Below are 22,296 nucleotides of genomic sequence, written 5' to 3'. Positions count from 1 at the left end.
CCTTGGAGTGGGAAGCAGAGCAAATGAGGGTGGGCTTCTGCTGACACTGCCCAGGTGGGACATCCTGGGGAGTGGGAGCATGGGAGGAGGAAGGACAACAGCTGTGTCCTCCCTGGACATGTGGGTCATCTCTGTCTCTCCCCTGAGCAGAGACACCGCCTGCTGGGGTCCCTCCTTGGGACAAGGGCTCATGAAAGTAAACAGCCTCCTGGGAAATCAACACGGAAATTCAACAACCTACCAAGAGAGCTCTCCGGAACCAACAGGCCCCACTCCCCAAACACTGCACAGCCTCTCTCACCACACCGAGGACCTCTGTCTACACTTGCCACGGGCCTCACCCACACATGCCATTTGAGATCTGAGAGGGCTGCCACACTCACAAGCCACGGGAATCAGCCCAAGTCCACAGGCCCCCAACCAAGTGTTCTCTTGAAAATGCACGGCATGTAGCTCTGTGCTGAGCACCCCGCGGCCCAGGGATGCACTCTGAAAAGCACACTGCGGGCAGGATGCCTCCTCAGCCGCTCTCCAAAACTAAAAATGGAAAAGAGCTCTGCAGTCCTGCTGAAGAAAACTGCCACCTCCATGGGACTCCCCGGGAAGGAGCCTCGGAGATGACGGCCTTGCGAACGGCGGGGACACCACCAGAAACCCCATGTCCAGGTCTGTCCCTTTAGGAATGTGGAGCTGGACTTGGGCGCTCAGCCACGTGGAGCCGCTTAGCCCTGCACCCACAGCCGCGCCCCCAGATCCCCTTTCTTTCCCTCGGATTGTGCGGACGTGGCTTGGATCAGCGCTGAACTCTGGACACCCTCAGGGAAAAGGGACACCCCTCATTCGTCCTCACTGATTTCCCAGTTTCACTTGAGCTGTGTTTGTGTTGGGGGCTGCTGACACACGGTGCTCAAGCCGCTGGCTCCACGGTGGCGCCCTCCCTGGGCCCAGGAAAGCCCAGGTGAGAGGAGTGTGAGCCAGAAACACTTCTGTCCTCCAAGCAGAGGGACCACACGCAGCGGCGTTCTCCAGCCCCACCTCCGTGTTCTCCAGCCCCACCTCCGATTGTAAAAAGAGTCACAAAACATTTTCTCTGAGAACAAAGAGAAGCTGAGACAGGAAATCACTGCAGTTCACCTTCCCCTGGGAGGAGAAGAGCTTGCGAGGACCTTTCCGGGAATCTGGGGTTTGAGGGAAGCTGGTGTGTGTGTGTGTGTGTGTGTGTGTGTGTGTGTGTGTGTGTGTGTACGTGTGTGTGATAGAGAGAGAGAAGGAGAAAGAGAGATGGTGTGTGATGTGTGTTTGCACACACGTGTGCTGGATGGAGGACATGGAGCTGACCGGAAGCCATCGCTTGCCTCCAAAGAAGAAAACGTGGCCATGGTCAGACAGGGAGGGCTGGGGAGAGGGTGGGGGACAAAATGAAGGAAACGGCCTCAATAATTCTCTATTTTTTTTTTTTAACTAGAAACAATTATATTTTCCAAGTGAAAACCACCATTTAATGCAAATTTCTCTCTTTCCCCTTCCAATAATTTTCCGCTGCTTGCTGCTGCTTCCCAGTCCTCGACAACAACCATCTCAGGGTCATTTCCAATTAATTCTTGCCTGTGTACCTCTGTGCCAACAAACATGCAATTAGGATTCTGAGAAGCGCACGCTGTGTTAGGGAGAGGGCTACGGACACACCTAGGACAGGCACAGTCTCGGCCGGCACTGCCCAGCAGAGCTTTGTGCCGTGATAGGATCGTCCTCCACAGCCGTCATCAGCCACGTGTGCCTGCCGAGCCTTGAAATGGGGCCAGGTGACCTCAACGCTGATGTCGACATCTTAATCAACACGGATTATTAATCTACACAAGTACAGCCATGACTTCCTGGATGGTGCAGCTCTAGCCCGCGACAAAGGGGACATTCTTTAGAGGGACCAGCTACAATTTAAAGTAGCACACAGTACAGGCCATGGGCTGGCTGCAGGGATGTCGGGACCAGCCAGGTTGTGGGTGACTTGGAACATGGGGATGGCTTCTCAGAGAGCTGGATGGAACCCAGAATCTTCTAAGAAACTCTACACAGGAACTCGGAGGAAGGGGGATACAGGGACATTGTAACCCATGTCTGCTCTTCATCCAGAGCCCTGGGGAAGCGCACAGAGCCACTGGGAAGCCTTCGGGAATCACAGAGTAAGAGGGCCAGCTGCAGGTGGAGGTGACTCCCAGGGCTCAGCCTGAGCAGCGAGCCAGGACCTGGACTGCAGGATGCGGGCAGATGGACGGGGGGTGGAGGAGGGGACGCACAGGCTGGGTCAGGTGTGCTGTGTTTGGAGGCTTACAGGGTCTCCACTTGGGTGTCTGATGGCAAGCTACCAGTGGACCTGGAGCCAGGAAAGGGTGGGGACTGAGGGCACATTTAGATGGGAAAGGACCTGCTCAGTCTAAATGGGACAGCTGACACCCAGCTCCCGCAGCCATCACACCTCATGTGCCTGATTGTATGAGTATGGACGTTTGGCCCAAGGTTTCCAGAATTTCTCATTTTCAAAAAACCTGGAAACAGGAATTATTTCAAAGAAATATAAAAGGCAAGTATTTTGCTATGGCCAGCACTTCTAAAAGTTTCAAAATCCTGGGCAAAATCAAGAGCTGGCGTGTGGACTGGTGGGGTCCAGGATACCCGGCTGTGACATGTGACAGGCAAGATTTCAGAGGAAACCTAAAGGGAAGGACAGGGGACCGGAAGAGAGACTCCGCTGCTGCTGACGAGGACAGCCTGGTGACCTGCAGAGCCGCCTCCACCCCCTGCTGGCTCCCCTCTGCAGTGTCCAGTACCACAAGGGCCAAGAGAATAGGAGGGAGGGGAGGGAGCCGTTGTGGGGCTGAGGAGCACAGGGCGCGGGTCACGGGCCTCCCGAGGCCTCTCCTCAGGCCACATGGCAGCCCGCGTCCCTGCATCCTCTCTCCCTGCCAACCACCCCAGACGCCGCAGCTCTGCCCCAGCCACAGGGGGCACCTGGCTCCCGTCTCCCCCCGGGAGAGCCTGCTCTATTCTCATGAGAAAGGAAGCTCACCTCCCGGTCCAGCAGCGCGGGTGACACCACGGTGACAATGTCTCCTTTCTCGGGATCGATGTAGAACATGTTGGGAGACGGCTTGTCAGGCGTCTGCTGACGGATGTTGTACCGCAGGAGGGCGTTGTCGGTGGCCGGGTCGTCTGCGTCGAAGGCTGTCATCCGCATCACCGTGGTCCCTGCAGGGGCAGGACCCAAGGGTGGGAGACGGTTACGGAGGGTCGGTGACGCTCAGGGCCCCTCCCCCGGGCAATGCAATGAAGTGCCAATCACTTTCCAAATTAAAAAGGAAAGGCCTCTCCCAAGCCCTGCAGTGCTCGGCTCCTTCCCGCTCCATCCAGTAAAAGGCCTGAAACAAAGAAATCGCTGCTGCTCAGCAGAGTGACGGCTTAATCCTTCCTCTGCTGATGTATGGTTTGTTTCCTTGGGTCTCCACTGTGGGTGTGGCTCTGTGACAGTGGCCTTCAGGGTGAAGGCTCTATGCAGTGCGGGCCGTGGGTGCCTGGGCCAGGTGTGTGTGTGTGGGGGAGACACCTAAGGCGCCCCCTGCTGTCCTGGAGCCGGACCTTAGCAGGAGACGTGAGCATTAACCACATCAAGGGCACTGAGGAGGCCACTTGCAGACAGCACGACCTCAGCTGGCCCGGGGCTCAGAGAAGGTGGTCCAGTGGACACCTCGGGGTGAGGAGCCGTGAGCAGGTGAAGCAGAGGGCACTGCCCACGCAAAGCTGCTTCAGGAAAAAAGAGGAGGAGTCAGCGTCACTGGGCTCCTACTTGGTGGCAGCCACACCCACAGGCTCTTCGGGTCACACTCTCTCACAGACCACAGGAGGCCCAGGAACAGCATCCAGTTCCCTGACCGGCGTGCTCACAGGGTGCTTATGCCAAGGCTGAGAAGGGGTGGGACGTGGGCCTCGTTCACACCCAGCTGGTATGAAGGGGAAGGAGTAGATGGAATTTCAAGGACAGCTGAGCTGTAGATTTAGGAAAAAAGCTCTCAAGAAGCACTCACACTTGTCACCAGGGGGTTGTGCAAGGAGGTCCATGGAAAGATCACTGGTCATGATCAGAAATTTGGGAACACACAGCCGGACTTGGTGGTGCCTGCCTATAATCCCAGTGGCTTGGGAGGCTGAGGCAGGAGGATCATGAGTTCAAAGGCAGCCTCAGCAACTTAGCAAGGCACTTAGCAACTCAGTGAGGCCCGGTCTCTAAACAAAATGTAAAAAAAGGGCTGGGAATATGTCTCAGTGGTTGAGCACCCCTGGGATCAATCCTCAGTACCAAAAAATAAAAAAGAAATTTGGAAACAAAACAACCTAGCTGTCCAACAGGAGGGGAAACAGTAAATGATGGTTATCTTCACACCGCGAAGTACTGTGCGGCAACCTAAAACAGGGTGTAGCACTCAGGAGTGCTAACACGGAAAACTCTCCAGGGTGAATACTAAGTGGAAAGCACCAGGTTGGGGATTGTTATCCACATGAGTGACGTGGCTTCTGCAAACCTGCTTATGTGCAGAAAGCTCCGCAGCGCGCATCTCTTTTGCAGGTATAGTTTACGTTTACAAATGCAAAGAGGGTCTGTGCAGGTGAACTTCAGGCAGTAACAGTGATTGACTGGAGGAAGCAGAGAAGGGATTGGGGTTAGGCCTGGTCGGCAGGGACAGCATTAGCTTAATAGGTGATGTTTTGGTTAATTTCACGAGGTGGGTGTAATGCTTTGCAATTAAGATTTAATTTAGAAAGAGCACAATTACAAGTACCCAGAGAAACATGGTCCAGAGCTCAAGCAGACAGGTGTGCCTGCTCCTCTTCCTGACTGTGGGGCTGCCATGTCTGGCTCAGGATGACCTGCCTGGCAGCCATTCCTCATTCTGTGACCTCACTGGTAGTGGGTGGAAGCAGATGGCTCTGGCTTCCAGCCAGAATACTCCTCTGTAGAAAGTACACAAAGGAAGCCAGTTCACCTACAGCTCAACCCTCCGCAGGTCCCTTTCCTTACGGAACATGCTTCTCTGATCATGAAAGCACTTTTATTTTTTCTTCGCCATGGGAAACCTTATTAGCCATTTGGTTTGATTGATGGGGGGGAGCAGAGGGAATCTGGCCCCCCTAAAGCTGAATGGTAGCTAGTCCTGCTTCACTGATGTTGTCGCTCAGCCAGGTGCTTCAAGGCACACTTTAAAAAGAAATCTGTCTTGTGGCTTTGCCCTTGAAACATTCGGGTCTGGGGTAAGATTTGGTCATTCTTGGCAGGTGCAGCCCCATTCTGTCCCGGGCTCTGAAAGATGACATCCAGCAACACGGTTGTCCTTCCAGTGGGCCATGCTGGGCCCAGGCTCTCTACCCAGGGTCCTGGTGGCCAGTTCCAGTCTGGCCTATCTACTCTGGGAAGACTGGCCTCTCTCGGGGACTCCATCAGATCGTCAGAGGCAGATTCCAGGCCTCTGATCTCACCCCTGGACAGGCTGAGCGAGCTCCGCATGGCCACAGGCGCGAGGAGGCCCTGACCCATCAATCCCCACCCCCCAGTGTCTGGGGTTAAGTGTGGTTGACACAGTTCCTTTTCCTCAGTTCGTGTCTAATGAGCACTTAATTGACGGAGTCCGTGCGCGACTCTATCTGCCTTTTAATTGAAGTCAGAGACGAACAAGGAAAGTGTGAAAATGAAGTCGCTGTGACTTATGACCGACATACGCAGGGAAGAGGAAAACCCCTCAGGCCCATGACCACGAGCCTCCAGTTTCCAACAGGAAATGCATTGAGAAGACCTTGGCTTTCATGGATTTACTAACACAATACGGATAAGGTTACCCTGGAGTATTCCCCTGGTTGCACAGAAAATATCTGATATAAATGAATTGTTGGGGAGTAATTGAACATCGTCTCAGCCCTACTTTGCCTTCACCCAGACGTGGACTCGTGGCTGGATCCCTCCTGAGCACCCCCCCCCCCCCCCCGATCTGCGGAGACAAGGCACGTAAACAGGTTGGGAGACTGAAGAAGACGGCTTTAGGGCCACGGGTCTGGGTTTACTCTTTGCTCAGCCTCCCTGAGCCTCAGCCTCCCTGTGGGCAACAGGAGGATCTCAACACCACCTTCCTTTTGGTCATTGTGCGGATTTGACGGGATACTCTACCTAAAGGCCTTGGCACAGTGCCTGGTGGATCACTGTTTAGAAAATGAGGCCTTTTACTTTCAAACCCTGCTGCAGGTGGTTCTGAGCCAATGATGGCAGTGGGGAGGACCGAGGAGGGTTACGTCGGCCACAGAACCTGGAACCTGGCCCGGGAGGAGGACCTGGTGTCCAGATCTCCAAGGGCTGGCCTCGCCCTCTCCCTCCCTGCACACACGGTCCCAGTGTGCAGATGTAGGTTTCCGCTACGGAGATCACAAGTTCTGCACGTGGGTTCTCCCTGCATGCCCTGCTCTTCCTCTAGGATCCTGGCTCTATCCTAATCCCAGTCTCTCGGAGCCCAGGGCTCTGCTTTGCTCTTGCCAGCGCCTCCCCCGAGGTTGGGTGATGGTTTTCTTCCTTGGAGGTCTGCAGTGACTGGTGAACCCCCCCAGCCAGCATTCCTAAACTGGGTCCAAGGAATTCTGCTCCTGCGGGCTCAGTGGAGAAAGGGCTACGCAGCAAATGTAGCAAATGAGTGTCCCCGGAGGACCTCCCAGTGCCTTTCCTCAGAAGGCACGGCATTGGCCACCAAGCGAAAGCGGTCTAAAGCACCCCCCCAAACTTCAGGAACATCTTATTCCAGGGGCCACAATGTCCTAAATCTGAGCTTTGCAGGCTACACCTGTGCTCTGTCCGCGTGTCAGCTCAGCATGGGGCGGGTCTTTCCGGGTGGCGCGGAGGAGTGGCGCACTACCCTTGCAACCCCTGGAGCTGGGCTCCGGCCCACCAGTTACCTGGCGCCGAGTCTGCACAGTGAGTGGACAACCGGCCGCCTGCCCTGGCCTTTCCGGCAGGCTCACTTCCCCACCCACGGGGGCTCTGGTCACAGCCTTGGGCCCCTGTGGAGCCTCCCAGGCCAGCCCCAAGCCAAGGTGGCACCAGTGCTGCGTCCCACCCCCTGTGGGCTGGCCCTCCTCAGCGCCTGCCCCAGCCCATGACCAGGACTCTGAGGAGAACTCCCTGGTCCCCCTAGCAGGGTGGTGTCCCGTCCTGCTGCCCTGTTCCTTCCAGGTGACGGAGAAGGACAGTGACTTGACTGATGCGTGCCGGGTCCTCCACACGTACGTTCCTGTCATCTTCCCGTCACATCACTCTCCGTGCCCAAATGACCATCACCCTGTCGCCACCACAGCCAGGTGAGCCCCTCTGAAGCAAAATGAAAGATTTACAAGGTGCCAGTCAGCCAGACGTCTCCAGTGTGCAGTCATCTCCTCCTACAGAGGGACAGGGCTGCCACCTGACGGGCTGGTTAACCGCTGGGATGGCTTTGTCCTGGTCCCATGGCCCCTTCCCCTGGGCTGCAGTTCTCGGCGTGAACAGAGGCGCCCCCTGGTGGCCTGACCTTGCAGGCAGGTGTTTGGCAGGTGCTGGCTGGAGACCCCAGGGAGCCCTGGGCTCTGCCTGCGAGGGAGGGGCTGCTTCTGCCAGCTGCAAGGGGGGTGGTCCCAAGGACCAGAGGCCACACTTGCTCCACAAGTACAAAATGATTCTGTTCTTGAAATTCCTTCAGTTTCATCCCCAAACACTGCCTTTGCCTGGTCAGAGACAGTGTCCGACTCCTTTCCAGAGAACCGACTCTCAAGAGCAAGTCACGCGTGGAGATTCAGACGTTCAGGTCCACGTTCAGCACTGGATTTCTGACAGCACAGCTGTGGCAACCGTGTGTTTCCCAGGGAGGAGCAGATACGAAAACGCACTAGCAAAGTGGCAGGAGGAATGGCAGGTCATCATCAAACACCAACCGGCAGACGGAGGTAGCAAGCTCCAGGTCCTCCCCAGCACTGATTCCTGCCATGGGTCACCCTGGGATGGGCCCTGAAGGCCACAGCACGAGCACGTGCCTGTGACACAGCCCTGCACCACTCACTGCCCTCGTCTTGACTCTTCCCAGCACCTGGGGGTCAGCTGGGGGCAGAGGCGGCGGCTGCTGCCATGTGGGAGTCTAGGTGGGGGCTCCGTCTACTCGGGATGCTGCTGCTCTGAAACCCAGCTGCCCTTGGGCGCCTTCAGGTGGAAAGTGTTTGGGGCACTCTGGTTCCAAAGGCTCTATGAGAGCTCTCCAAGCAGGTGACCCACCAGCCCAGCTGCTGAGGACTGAGAGGATTCCAGGCTGGTCCTGGGCAATCCAGACGTGCGGGTCACTCTGGGGGCCACGCACGGATTTCAGAGGTAGACGTGTGTGGTGGCTGTGATCGCAGAGTGCAGATATGATCACTGTTGCCAGCCTAATTGAGTGGCCTGGGACACAGGCCTGGCCATTCCCTCCACTGCGCAGCGACCACACTGCTCTGGGATCTCCATTCCCTCCAAACAGTTCTTGTGATGGTGTGGAAATGAGGTGTCCCCAAAAGGTCACATGTGAGACCAGGCAAGAAGGTTCAGAGGAGAAATGATTGGGTTGTGAGAGTCTTAACCCAATCAGTGAGTTAATCACCTGATGGGATTAATTGAGTGGTTACTGAAGGCAGGTAGGTGTGGCTGGAGGAGGTGGGCATTGGGGCTGGCTTTGGGCTATATATTTGCATTTGGCAAAGTGGAGTATTTCTCTCCCCCTCCCCCTGCCCCCTCTCCTCCCCCTTTCTCCCCCTTCCTGGTCACCAGAGCTGCTTCTCTGTTCCACACCTTTCTGCCGTGATGTTCAGCTTCCCCTCCAGCCCAGAAGAATGCAGCCAGCTGCCTGTGGACTGAGACCTCTGAAACTGTGAGCCCCAAATAGACTTTCCCTCCTCCACAATTGTTCTGGTGACATATCTTAGTGGCAGTAGCAAAAAAGCTGACTAAAACAGTCCTCAAGAGGGAAGAGAGCCACAGGGTTGTGCACACCCAGAGCAGATCAGGGCTGGTGGGCATGACCTGGGCAGGGGCTGCCTGGGGTCAAATCCTGGCCCACCATTGCCAGCTGGGCATCCTTGGGCAGTGGAACTTACCAGCCCACACACTTGGTGGGTTGTTGCAGGTGCTAAATGAATGCAGTGGCCTCGCTTTGTTTATTTTCCTGTCTGCACCCCAGTCAAGAGCATTTTTAGAGTTTTTCTTCCTACTTAATCCTGACCATCCCACTTTCAAATGTTGAATCCAGATGCAAACTGTGCATGGACCATAGCCCTTTGGAGGACCTCAAACCATCGCAACACCTGATATTTGTTATTCTTTCTAGTCAGCAATCTCTCTCTTTGGGGTGATTCTGGCTCCCACCGAGGATGCAGAAATTAATGAATATAAAGCCCATGGCAGGGTGATGGAAAGTGCTGGAGAAATAGACATTTCATTGAGTTATTTTTATTGACCCCTGTGATTTGGAACTCAGCCAGAGAGGCCCAACAATGCTCAGGGCAAAGAGGAGGAAATGTCTTTGAGACCCAAACACAGTCCAGCTCATGCTGGTTCTAGGCTCCACCCTCCGGATCCAGAGAAACCGGAGGGATTTAGAATCACAGGAGGGAAATACTCCTTTCTCCCCCTAGACAAGCCTAGACAATTCTGCTGAATGCACACAGGCTCGGACCTCTTTCCTCGGCTCGCCTCACATTCCTGAGTACACAGGGACGAACAGGCAAACTCTCCAATGACTAGAGGGTGGGAGATGACCAGGCAGCCTGCTGGGCATCAGAGGCAGCCCACGAGAGGCAGGGCCAGTGTTCCCGCAGCCTGCTCGTGGGGAGTGGATCACGGCGTCCTGCTCTCCCACTGACCCGAGTTAGCATCTCAGGGCAGCTCATCCTCCAAATTCAGCTTTCATCAACAGCTCCAATGGCAGGAGGGTGGAGAGGGAGGTTGCTCTCTGCTCTGAGAGGCAGGGCAATGACAGCCCCAGGCTGAGGGAGGGAGGGAGGGAGGACTAGCAGAGCAGCTTCCCACCTGACCCTGGGGTCAAGGGGAAGCAGGCTTAGACCTCAGCAAGGCCTGGGACTGTGGCTCTGTCACCTCTTCTCATTCTGGGGCCCTTCCTTCTGCTCTGCCCACACATCCCTCCCCACCCCAATTTTTCATATGGTGGCCAACCCAGAAAGTTCTTGACAATGTGTTTTGATGAAGATGCCAGTGACCTTGGGCTTCTCCTCTGGCAGGGGCCTGGCCCACTGGCCCTGAAGTGTGACTGTGGCAGAGTGGGGCTAAGGGAGATGGGCCAGGTGTGAGCAACTTGAAGGCCCCCCGGGTGCCCCCAGGGAACTCACGTGAGTGCAGCTGCCTGAGACAACTGGGCATGGTGGGGACTGGGGCCAGCGGGGCCTGTGTGTCTTCCCACGGGAGCTGTCTGGCAGCGCAAAGGAACTGCTGAATTCTTGCCTTGCAAATCTGCAGAATCCAGACGTGATTTTTCAGGAACAGATGGGAATTGGGAGTTTTGTATAAACTGTCACAATGTTTACACGTTAGACACTTATTCAAATTTAAAACAAAACATCACGGAGCCGGACTAGGAAGGCAGAGCAAAGCACGCTGTAGGCCCCAGGTGCATCGCTTTTCATCTCTTGACCTTGACTGTCAGTCAGAACTAGTCCCCGACCCCCAGAGCCAGGAAGGTTGTTAACGCGCGCTCCTACGGTAGGTTCCTGCTCTGACACAGGGCACTGCTGCTGTAACAAGCAGCCCTTCTTCTTCCCACCTTCCTCTTTGGAGCAGGAAAATCAATCTTCTCTCCAAAAAGGATAGATTGAGATTGGTGCTGCCTTCTCACTGAGTCTCCCTGAGGTCCAGACTGCAGGCCTGCTCCCCAACACCCCACACCTCACCAGGACCTGGCTCCCACCTCTGCACAGCCCCTTCCCAGGTGGCACTGCATCTTCCCCATCCTCCTCCCACCCCACCCCCCAACTGTGAAAACCCTGAGGCCAGTGCAGCATCTCATTCCCTCCTGTGACCTCAAGGTCCAGCAAGGGAAAGGAGCCAGAGAGAAACGGGTATAGGTGATGGAAACACGCAGCACGTGTTTCATGTAGGAACTTACTGGATCTTCTGGTAACCCCAGGAGGTATCCTATTGTTAAGCCCATTGTACAGATGAGGAAACAGAGACTCACCTCAGACCCAAAGCAATGAAGTCACCTGACCATGGACTAAAATCTCTGAAATCATGAGTGAAAATAAATCTTTCCCCCTTTAAGCTATTCATGCTTCATATCAGGTATTTGTCACAGCAACGAAAATATGACTCACACAGAGCTCCAGTTGAGCCTGCAGGTGAGAGCAGCCAGGGCATCACCCCAGATAAGCACAGCAGAAGAACTGCCCAGCTGAGCCCCTCCCAACCTGCAAATCACAAGCAAATGTGGCTCTTGTTTTAAGCTGCTGAGTTCTGGTGTGGTTTGCTGTACACCACACATAACTGCTTAAAGTGTGTAAATGAATCAGTCATCATATGCAAGCTAGAGAATATTTGTCAAACAGAGTAGAATTCGTTTTTGATTTTAAATCATCAAGTGATCCAGCAGATTTAAGGGGTGGACCAAAATAAAAAGAAACAGGTGCAGGAGAAAAAATGGAGAAAAGATGCAACCCAGTTCCCAAACGTTGGCCTTTCGGCTGCGGCGCTTTTAGGGCAGTAATTTTGCACCATGAGCACATTGTCATAGGTTGGCCACTGAGCGACGATTCCATTTTTACCTTTAGAACCACACAGAAGGAACCTGGTTCAGCCTGTGCCCCGGTCACAGGTTTGAGCCGAGTAAATGACATTAAACAGGAGTGCCGGGCTGTTCTTAGGAGTGAGAGGCCTCAGATTTTGCAACCGTTGCTAAATTCATTTAATCGCAGCCATAAGCATCTCTCTGCGGCTGCCGTCACCACAGTCTCGATTTGAAATGCGATAGACTTCGCCCCTCGGATCTGCTTTCCCTCCCCGGAGCTAGTTGGCTTTTTAAGTACAAATTGACAGTCAAATCTGTAATAAGTTATGACAAGCTGAGCAGTGGCCGCCTCCCATCTGTTTCCAGGGGTTATTTACGCTGATAAAGAGGTGGTGGCGACAGAGGCCCTTAGGATGCTCTCAACCCCTCAGCTGCTGCGGCACAGGCTCCACAGAGCTTCACCCTGCTGTTCTGGTGACCTGCTGCTTGTCGAAGCTGCGGGGGCCACGGTTTGGGAAAACTGCACCTGAGACGCTAGGTGATGCCTGGCCGAGTCTGGGATCCTGCCTGTTATGAGTACAGGATTGCCCTAATTTCCTCATTTGACCCCAAATTTTAAGGGATCATTTTTCTCAAACCTATTAAAACATCCCTTTAGTCTTTCCCTTTGCCGTTTCTTTCTATGTAGCTCTTTTTGAAGGCTACAGGATACTAATGACCTGATCTTGCCTAAAACACTTCAAACAAGCAAATCCAAGTGGAAGCATGATCCCTGATCTTCCAGACTCATAATGAGAAATGTTTGCCCTCGGTTAGCGTGGAGTAGCTCTAATTCTCAAATGTGAACTCGTAACTCCCATAAGATCCTAGGAACCACAAGAGAACGTGGTGAGGGTGTTTTTATTTGCTTTACTTGTAAAGGGATTTTTAAAAGGCCTGTCTAGTCCTGTTAGAACAGTGGTTTTCAGTTAGAAGTGACTTTACCCGCTGCCGTACGCTTGGTGATGTCTGCAGATATATCTGGTTGGCGTCACCGGGCAGGGGTGTGATACTGGCCTCCAGTGGGCAGAGGCCAGGGACCTTGCTAAGCATCCTACAAGCAAGGAAGTCTTCAAAAGCTCCAGGGAATGCGTTGTGCACTCCACGAGTAATTGCTAACCTCCTCCTCTGGACAACGTGACCCCTGCTATCCCCTCTCAAGATCCTTCATCACCGGTGAACAAGGGGCCCTGGGTTTTTATTGTGCCCTTTTGGGGCCCTTCAAATCATGCAGCGGGACCTGGTCAAGAGCCAGGACTTCTTGAGGCTGGGAAACTCCAGAGGCCACCTGGGCCCTCCGTGAGCTATGAAAGCCTCGTCCACAGCACTCACACGGTGACACTCGAGCACAGGACAGACACCTTCCTATTCGTCACTCTGGCTCAGACGGCCCCTGATCACTGAACTCCTGGCCCCTCTCTCCAGTGAGAAGCCACAAGCGCCGGCACAGCTCCAGCCCAAGCTGCCCAAGGGGCGGCTCCTCCTGCCCCACTCTGACCCCCTGCCCTGTCCTCCTGCCAGCTCCCAGCTCTTGAACTGGCTCCAGACACCAGGGAGCTGCCATTTCCCTGGCCTGAGCCTTGATTGGCTGGGTCTTAGGCCGCCTCTTCTCCCCTTTTGCTGATTAGATTCTTATTTCTGACACTTGGATACTTACTTCTGCCTACTTCACGCCCCGACAACCCGGCAAGGTGGCACGGGCTGTGCCTTGCAATGCAGATCCTCACCAGAATCACTGGAGGATATTTTAAAGTTCTCATGATGTCTGACACTCAGACCTGGCATGGGTCTGGGGAACACATGGGGGCCCAGCAGATGTGGCCTCCGACCCCTGCTTGTTGGCCATGTGGTCTGGACAGCATCCTCACCCTCACCCAGCTTGGGCTCACACCTATGGCTGTGTGCGAAATGCAGAGGGGCCAAAGGGTCTGTGGTATTTCCACAGACAGGGAGATGAACAGGTAGACCTACTGTGTGCTGGAATAGTTCTTGCAATGTCCTGCAGGAGTAATTAGATCATCTCTAGTGTTAAAGAACTGGAGTTCTTTCAAAGTCAAACAGGCCAAGACCAGTGCTGGCAAGCAGCCAAGGGGGCCCAAGCCTGCAGGGTGGGGCGCACTGGCCTCCAGAGAGCCCACACCTCCACACAGGTGGTGTGGACCACGATTACCTTGCACTGGCCCCGTGACGTAGGTGTCCCTAGCCCATTTTGCAAAGATAGAAGCTGAGACCAAGCTAGGGCTGTCCGTTGCCCATTGCCTGGTTATCCAGCGGGGCAGTGGCCAGCCAAGGCAGGCCCAGGCAGCATGTCCCGAGGCCTGGCTTCCTGCCCGCCTCCAGCACAGCTCTGTCTGCTGGGCATTTTCCTTTGTTTTCAGGTGGAATCATTAATTTCCAAGGACTCTATCTGCAGACTGGCTCAAGCCCACCCTTGCCCTCACCCCCAGAGCTGGTCTGAGGCATCTCTGAGCACACCAGGAAGCCCTGGGCCCCTCAGGGCCTGTGTCCCTCAGCTGTAGAGCAGAACAGATGGTCACTGGCCACAGAACCACACCTGGGGTGAAGGAAGGCGAGGCCCCCTCCCTGAGGGTCTGGGGGGTTTGCCCACTGGGGCCAGGGGCTGGTGGTTACTGCAGTGGCCAAATCAGCCAGGAAGCTGAAACAGGGCACGTCCAAGACTCAGGTCCAACGGGAAGGACGTGCGGCCAATTGCTGGGATGGCGGGAATGTTGCTGATTTTGCAAACATGTGTTCTTCTACTTGGTAAGTAAATACATATCGGGAGCCTGGTGATAGTGCAAGCTGTTGTTTTATGGCTTGGAAGTCGGCTGCCTGTGATTGATGCTAGCAATGAAAGTATTTATAAAATAACATGGAATTAGCAGGAGTCGCTTTACGAGTCTAGGGAAATGGATCTTTTGCAAAGAGGAAAACCTGGTCAAGGAGCTCGACCAGGGTCACACACATCTGACATTAAATGTGTTGGGTCCGAGACCTGAGGGGAACCCCCGGAACACTTGTGCTCTTGCCTGGGGGAGGGTGGCGTACCTTTTCCTTCGCCTTCTCAGTCCCCTGGAGGTGGATACGGTCTAATCACCATTGCTCTCCACTGTGAATGTCACTTTTGAAACCTGCTTTCCCTCTCCCAGGTCACCAGAGCATTGCTCAGGGAATAACTAAGACAAAACTTAACATGCACATTGGATTTGACCTTGTAGCCCCACTGACTAGGACAGGATTGGGCGCACAGTAGGTGTTCAATAAATATTTAATAAAGGAGTAAATAGAGATGAGAGTCAGCAGCTTCTGGCCCCTGAGTGTGGCCACTGTCTCCCTCTGCAGTGTAGCGTCTTCCTGCTGCAGTCCTGCCAGGTGACCACACTGCTGTTCCAAACTGGAATGTTCTCTTCTTCAACCAACCTGGCAGGGGAGAGACTAAAGGCACCTGCTGCTCAGGCACAGAGGGCCAACAGGTGCAGGACTCAAGCCAGATGGCCCTTGGATCTGGAGGTGTGGGCCCAGCACCCGAGTGACGGTACCAGATTCTGCCACCTGGGCTGCGGGTCAGCTACTGGCTCCTGCTTCTGGGCTCTAGAGTCCTGCAGCTCCTGGCCTCCCTGGGCTCACACCCTGGACTCTTGTTAAGGCTGACAGCCCAGGGGTCCACCAACCACATTCCCCCTGGTTCCCACTGTTTGCAACCACAGAGCACCATCAGATACTTACTCCCACCAGCCCTCTCCAGACAGGAGGTTTGCAGAGAGGCCGAGAACACACCGAGAGTCCTGGGTGTTAATCCTGGCCCAGCCACTTAATAGTGTGACCTTGGGCAACCCTGAGATTTACTGGGGTAATGGGGTAGGTGAGGGTACTCACCGAGGGGTTACCATGTGGGCTACATTATCTAATGCATGAAATATTCAGCCTAGGACTCAGTGTCCTTGGAGAATATCATGGATGTTAAAGAGGGGAGATCAAAGACCGTTTCATAAGAAGAGAGGCCTTGGTGAAAGCAAGTTTGGCTCTCCATGTTCTCTTTTTTGTGTTAATAGAAGCACACACTCACGTAGGGGAAGCTGTGACCATCAACTCGATATCGATCTTCAATAATATTCCAGTGTCTTTCCCATGAACTGGGTGACTCACAAGATGACTAGCATACGACCCTTTCTTGTATGTTACTGAGAGTGTGGGGAGTAAGGTGGCATCAGCCCTAGCTCAGGCCAGCACATGGCTCGGCTGTGGCTCCAAGGTTAAACCGGTGGCTTCAGCTCTTGGCCTTTCAATGCACTCGCTCGGGTGTGGACAGAGCTCAGACCCTCTGAGCTGCAGGTTGCTCAATAGTTTAGAAGCAATAAACAATGACGTGGTTAGAAAACCATGGCCCCGAGATGTGCACGTCCAACCCTGTGACATGCTACATGTCACCCCACGTGGCTGATGGGATTGAGGCTTTTGAGATGAGGAGCCTGTCCTGGGTCAGCTGGGTGGCCCAATCAGTCACAGGACCCTGGTAGAGGGAGGCAAGAGAGTTGGAGCCAGAGGAAGGAACACGACAAGGGGAGGAGAGGCCAGAGAGCGAGGCCTGGGGAGCCCACTCTGCTGCGTCCCAAGATGGAAGAGAGGCTTGATGTGCCAGGACAGGCAGGTGTCTCTAGAAGCCAGAGAATTCAAGGGGACAGATTCTCCCCATGGAGACTCCAGAGGGAAAGGCATTTCCCACACCTTGACTTCAGCTTGGTGATATTGACTTTGAGTTTCTGGCCCCGGAAGTATAAGGACATAATTTGCATTTTGAAGCGCTCAGTGTGTGGTGACCTGGCACAGCCTCACCAGATCACCCACAGGGGTGGGGACTTCTTGCTGGGAACCTGAGGTGGTCAGACGAGATGCAGCAAGTTCAGTGCCGTGGCACAGACCTCTGCAGCCTGAGGTCACAGAGGATGCTGTCATATTCAGCAGCAGCAGGTGCTGGCCAGATCCAACTCTCCCTCCTATGGGAGCGGGGTGGCCACGTTACTTCCATTGACAGCAGCAATATGGAACATCGTGCCACCCTAGAGCAGTGTGGGGGTGGCCTTGCTGTGCTCTGGACAGGGGGAAACCAGTCTGATAGGAAGGGCTCACAAAGGACGAGTGTGGCCAGGGAGAGAAGGCCAATCTGTAAATTCCACCACAGCCTTTCCGATCCCAGGGATGTGGTCAAGAGTGAGCAGCACCGAGGGCTCCAGGGTAGGAGGTGGAGCGACAGGGCAGAGTGGACGTGATGGTGTGTCCACGGAGGTGTGGGGGCAGTGACCCTTCACTGAGGGCCAGGGAGCTGCACGGATCAGAAACAGGACATCTTGCACAATAATAGTCACCTGTACAAACAAGGATCACCCAGAGTCCGTCTGTGGACAGGTCAAGGGGATCTATGACAATTGCAGGAGCCCAACACAGTACGCTGAGTGTCCCAGTGAAGTCTCCCTGCCTGTAACGCAGGGGCTCAGAGACACCCCAGCAGCCCACCAGTGCCAACGCCCCCTCTGCACTTCACACAATCCAAGATCCCCACCTTTCAGACGTGAGACGGGCCTTCATCGGTCAGTCCTGACCCACACTCCGAGAGAGAAGTCACACCACCTGTGTGTCGCTGACCTCCCACTGGGTTCAACTCCTCTGGCTGCAGGCACACATCTGGGCAGGCTGTGGGGACCCAGAAGGATAAGGCTCTCCCACCCTGCACCTGGCCCTCACCCTCCTGGGAGAGAAGAGGTGCTTACACAAAGTTGTTCAGTAGTGTGACCACGTGCTGGGCAGAGGGGAAAAGAAAACATGTTCAAGCCCACACCGAAAGCATCCTGTGACTGGCCTCATGGGACTTTGGAGTATGTTTGGTGATTCCCTCTGACGGGGAAGACCTGCTCCCCGACTCTGTGAATGTCACTTAGCACTGAAGCCTTGAAAACATTTTCTTGTATAAAATAACTCGCCCATTTACTGAACCAAAGAGGCAGCAGGGTCTGAAAACAGCACCACTCTCTATCTGGAGCCTACTGCCCCCCACTAGGAGAGGGGGCAAAGACTTTGAAGAGCCGGGAACTTTGAGGCTGTACTTGCAAGTCAAGTTGAGAAGCCCTGGGCACCTGCCAGCCAACTACTGTCTTCCCTGCTCTTGAATTTTCTGCTTTTGCTAGATTTGACCTCTCTCTCTCTCTCTCTCTCTCTCTCTCTCTCTCTCTCTCTCTCTCTCACACACACACACACACACACACACACACACACACACGCTCAGCCAGACATGTTCAGCCCAGCACCGCTCAATATATTGCCATTCCAAGACCCACCTCAGCAGAGAGACCCCAGGCAAGCCGTGGAGCGCTGTGAGCCTGCCCGGAACCCTACAGAACCCCTTCACCAAAAGGCAAGCAGAGCCCTCCCCAGGGCAGGGGAAGAAAGGAAAGGGCCAGCAATCAGGGCAGAGACCAAAGGAAAAGTTGCCTGATGATTTTTAGGGGTTAAAGTTCATTCAGAACAAAAGAAAGGGGAGAGAGAGTAAAGGGGAGAGAGAGGGAGACAGAGAGGGAGGGAGACAGACAGACAGACAGATGGCGTCATTCTGACTACTGAATCCAGCAAGGATCTACTGGAGATTTGCTCCATGCTGTGCACAGTGGGACCAGGTCTTTGTCCCCTGAGGGTTGACACAGTGACACCAAGGACTTGCTTGTCACTGATGGGGTTTCCTGGAGCTGCTGTACCAAGTACCACAAACTGGGAGCTGAGAGCCCCTGACACTCATTCTCTCCCAGCTCGGAGGCTGTGGGTTCAATGTCAAGGAGGGGAGGCTGCAGGGATCACCCGCTCTTCACCTCTCCCCGCACTGCCTTCTGCATGTCGGCCACCTCCCTCTGCCAGGACACTCGAGTGGGCTAGGGTGCTCCAGGAGGACACAGGATACTTCCCACCTTCAGACCGTTCACCTAATCACAGCTGCAAAGCCTCCTCCTCCAAAGCTCCCACCTACCCCTTCCAGGGATCTGGATCTGACCTCTCTGCTGGCCACAGCTGAGCCCACTGCAGTGAGTGCCCAGGAAGCTCAGAGCCCTGCCACGCAATAACTTGTGTCCTTGACCTCAGAGACTCTGGAGCATCCTGTTGATGGGGCAGCAGAGGTGGCTTACTGGGGTCACAGGGCTGGGTGTGGTGGGATCGGGGTTGGAGCCCGGGACCTGAGGGCTCAGAGTCCACGGTGGGGCTCTGCCAAGAACAACAGGGCTGCGGAGGGTGGAGGGAGCAGGATGGGGCTGAACTGCAGACACACACCGGTGCTTAGCACCCAAAGAAGGTTCTGATCACTTCCCTGAGCGTCTAGGCAGTGAAGGGCACCTGGGCCTGTGCGTCAGCAAATGACACAGGTGTCTTCTAGGCTCAATTCATAAACCTCGTGAGGGGTGGCCTCTAAATCTCAAGGTCTCCACTGCCTGGGAGCGTTGTTATCTTTTCAGAGTGTGGCAAAGTGGCTCAGGAAGATGAATGGGTGACAGCGTCTCCCGCTTGAGCTCCGTCAGGGGCCTGCTGGATTTAGAGGGAGAGAAATCTCCCTGTCACAGAGGACTCCTGCTTTATATTTCTATAAAAACACGGAGGAAGCCCGCTTTCCCCTCATTTCTTTACAATCTTTAGAGGAAGAAAAATGTGCATAGCTTCTGTTGTTGTTTTTCTCTCTTTGAACCACAAAAGTGTTTGAGCACAAAGAGGCTTCGGGGTTCACAGCAGCAGGACTCCAGCAGAACTTTTTTTTCTGGAATGTCCGCCGGGCGGGGCCATATTTCTTCCTGGTCCTGAGAAGGAAACTTATGGAGAGGGATGGAGCCCTCCACCTGCCCTTGGAGTCTGTTCTGCTTGGGTCTAGGACAGGGAGGGAAGTATCTAGCTTCTGCTTAGCCATACCGGGGACCCGAGCTCATGCCTGATAGGCAGCCCACTGCCTCTTTGGGCCCCTCTGACCTGGCTGAGATTTAGGGTGACAGCTAGAATCAAGCTTCTGGAAATCCTTAGCTCTGATGAGCCCACATCTTCTGTGTGGATCTATCTTTCCTTGATGGCCGTGCGACAGTTGGTCAATTTCCTGCTCAAGTCAAGCTCTGGGAGCAAGATGTACATAACATACAAGACGGCCTGACCCAAGCTGCAGGGGCAGGCGGTCACTGTTCCCAAGGCTGCCACTTGAACAGAAGGTTCTCTTTGAGCTGTGATCCTTTAGGTTCAGCTAAGACTCCAACTTTATTTCCTTGTGAACTCCTATTAAACGCAGGGGGTTTCCACCCTGATTTAGTCAGCCAGCTTTTAAGAATTCCAAGGGGGAAGATTGTATATTCTTCTCTGTGACATGAAGCCATCAGCTCATGGCTGCAGCTTATCCATGCTTTTTAGGAAGCCTGACTCAATCATCTGATAGACTAGCTATCCCTCATCTACTTTGGATGAGCCTTGATTTTACCTGGTCTTAGTACCCACCTTTCCCACCAGGTAAAGGAGCATCTGCAATCTAAAATCCATCCATTATTCATTGTTTTGCCTCATGCTTTTACTCCTTATCCATCTCTGCACATATGAGCTTTTAATTGTATACAAAGGGGATCACACTCAGCATTTTCCTGCAAATGCTGTTTTGCATGCCCAGCTGTGCAGGGGTCACGGGAAGCCTGTACTGTCAGCCACTTTGCTGGGCTGTGGTCAGTGAGCACAGAGATTGCTTCCTGGATTTTCTACCACTAGCAATGCACCCAGGACTGTCCTTGGCCTCATAACCAGGTGCAGAAATGTGCATTCCTTGCAGGTATGTCCTGCAAACAGGTTGCACATCTTCTACTTGGTAGATAACGATGTACTGATCTTCAAAGTTGTTCTAGTTTATGCTCCTGACATGAGAATGAAGCCGAACATCCTGAGAGCCTCTGTTTTCCCAGGTTGCAGCCAGTGCTTGGCATTTTTAGACTCAATATCTACCAGTCAGTTAGACACAAATTATGCATGATTGTATGTGATTGCTGTTTGGATTTTGCTGAGTCACTGAATTTGAGCAGCTTTTTATACATTTATGGGTAGTTATGCTTGTGAAATGACTTTGTATTTCTTAGTTTTTTAAATTGCATTTATTGGACTTTAGCATGTAGGGCTTCTTTATATGATCTGGATACTAATCCTTTATCAATTAAATGTTTGCAGATCTTTAACACAGCATCTTGATTCTACATTAAAAATGGGCATCCTCATGGGAAAATAAACAAGGAGAGAAATTAATTACAGTAGATGGGGTAGAGAGAGAAGATGTGAGGGGAGGGGAGGGGGGAATAGTAGGGGATAGGAAAGGTAGCAGAATACAACAATTACTAATAGGGCATTATGTAAAATTGTGGATGTGTAACCGACATGATTCTGCAATCTGCATTTGGGGTAAAATTGGGAGTTCATAACCCACTACAATCTAATGTATGAAATATGATATGTCAGGAGCTTTGTAATGTTGTGAACAACCAATTAAAAAAAATGAGCCTCCTCTTGTTTTCTCTACTCCTGGGTTTCAGGGAGGCACTAGAGGTTTGTCGGGCTGAGCTGCGCCCTTCACCTTGGCACTTGGCCCTTCTCTGTTTTGCCAGCTGAGTGGCGCTACTGGAAATAGGGATGTGATGGCTCATCTCCATCTTGCTTTGCTCTGCGCTGCTGAGGGACGTGCGAAGCGCAGCCTGGGGTCTCTAGGTCTCACCCCAGGGAGAAGAGGAGCCACTAATATGGCCCGTGCAAGGTAGGGAGAGGAAGGACCTAGAGACCCCAGGCAGGCCTGACCTTCATCATTTATGGGAGCCTCCACAAGTCCCCAGATTCCTTCCACTTCCCGTCAGAAAAGCAGCCACACACCTGCAATCTGAAGCCATTTTCCTACGGCTCAGGCACGGCAGAGCGAAACCGAGCTGCAAAGTTTAATTAGTTAGGTTGCTTCCAGATAAATGCAAATAAAAAAGTTTTCAGTTTCACCTGTTTATGAGCCAAAGGCAAAATTAATTAAAGTCAATGGAGAAAAGTAAATAAACATTTTGAAATAAAGGGAATAAACGTTCTGGAGTGTGAGGTTAGTGCTCATGAAACACGAGAGCCAATTATTCACAGTCATGTGTTTCTGCCTGATAATTTAATCATGTTTACTCCGTCCTCTCCCCCTTGGGAACCACACCAAGAAGAAAGACTCTTGGCACAGCGAGGTGGTCAAGATGGGTTTCTTATCAGTGGTGTGGCTGTGCCTGGTGCTTATCAGGCGAGCGCCGGTGGGCTGCCGAGTTGTTATTTCACTACAATGAATTGGCTTCTCTTTTCCTAAACCTGTAAAATGGGAACTTTGTACATAGTTTTGCTGTATTTATAAAAACAAAGAAAGTTGCCGCGGTGCCATTGGCCATCTTGTTAT

At 53.4% G+C, this 22,296-nt stretch overlaps 1 protein-coding gene across 1 annotated transcript in view; it reads right to left on the bottom strand.

Moving 5' to 3' along the window:
* Cdh13 (cadherin 13) overlaps positions 1-22,296 on the bottom strand; it is an 854,075-nt gene that overhangs the window by 197,161 nt on the left and 634,618 nt on the right. Inside the window, exon 7 of the mRNA XM_078032736.1 lies at positions 3,065-3,243. Within this exon, the coding sequence (XP_077888862.1) occupies positions 3,065-3,243 (179 nt within the window). The remainder of the gene's footprint in view (positions 1-3,064; positions 3,244-22,296) is intronic.

The sequence above is a fragment of the Ictidomys tridecemlineatus genome, chromosome 15 (genome assembly GCF_052094955.1).
Source record: "Ictidomys tridecemlineatus isolate mIctTri1 chromosome 15, mIctTri1.hap1, whole genome shotgun sequence".
Taxonomy (NCBI): domain Eukaryota; kingdom Metazoa; phylum Chordata; class Mammalia; order Rodentia; family Sciuridae; genus Ictidomys; species Ictidomys tridecemlineatus.
The sequence above is the reverse complement of the archived record's forward strand: the minus strand, read 5'-3'. Positions and strand labels throughout refer to the sequence as shown.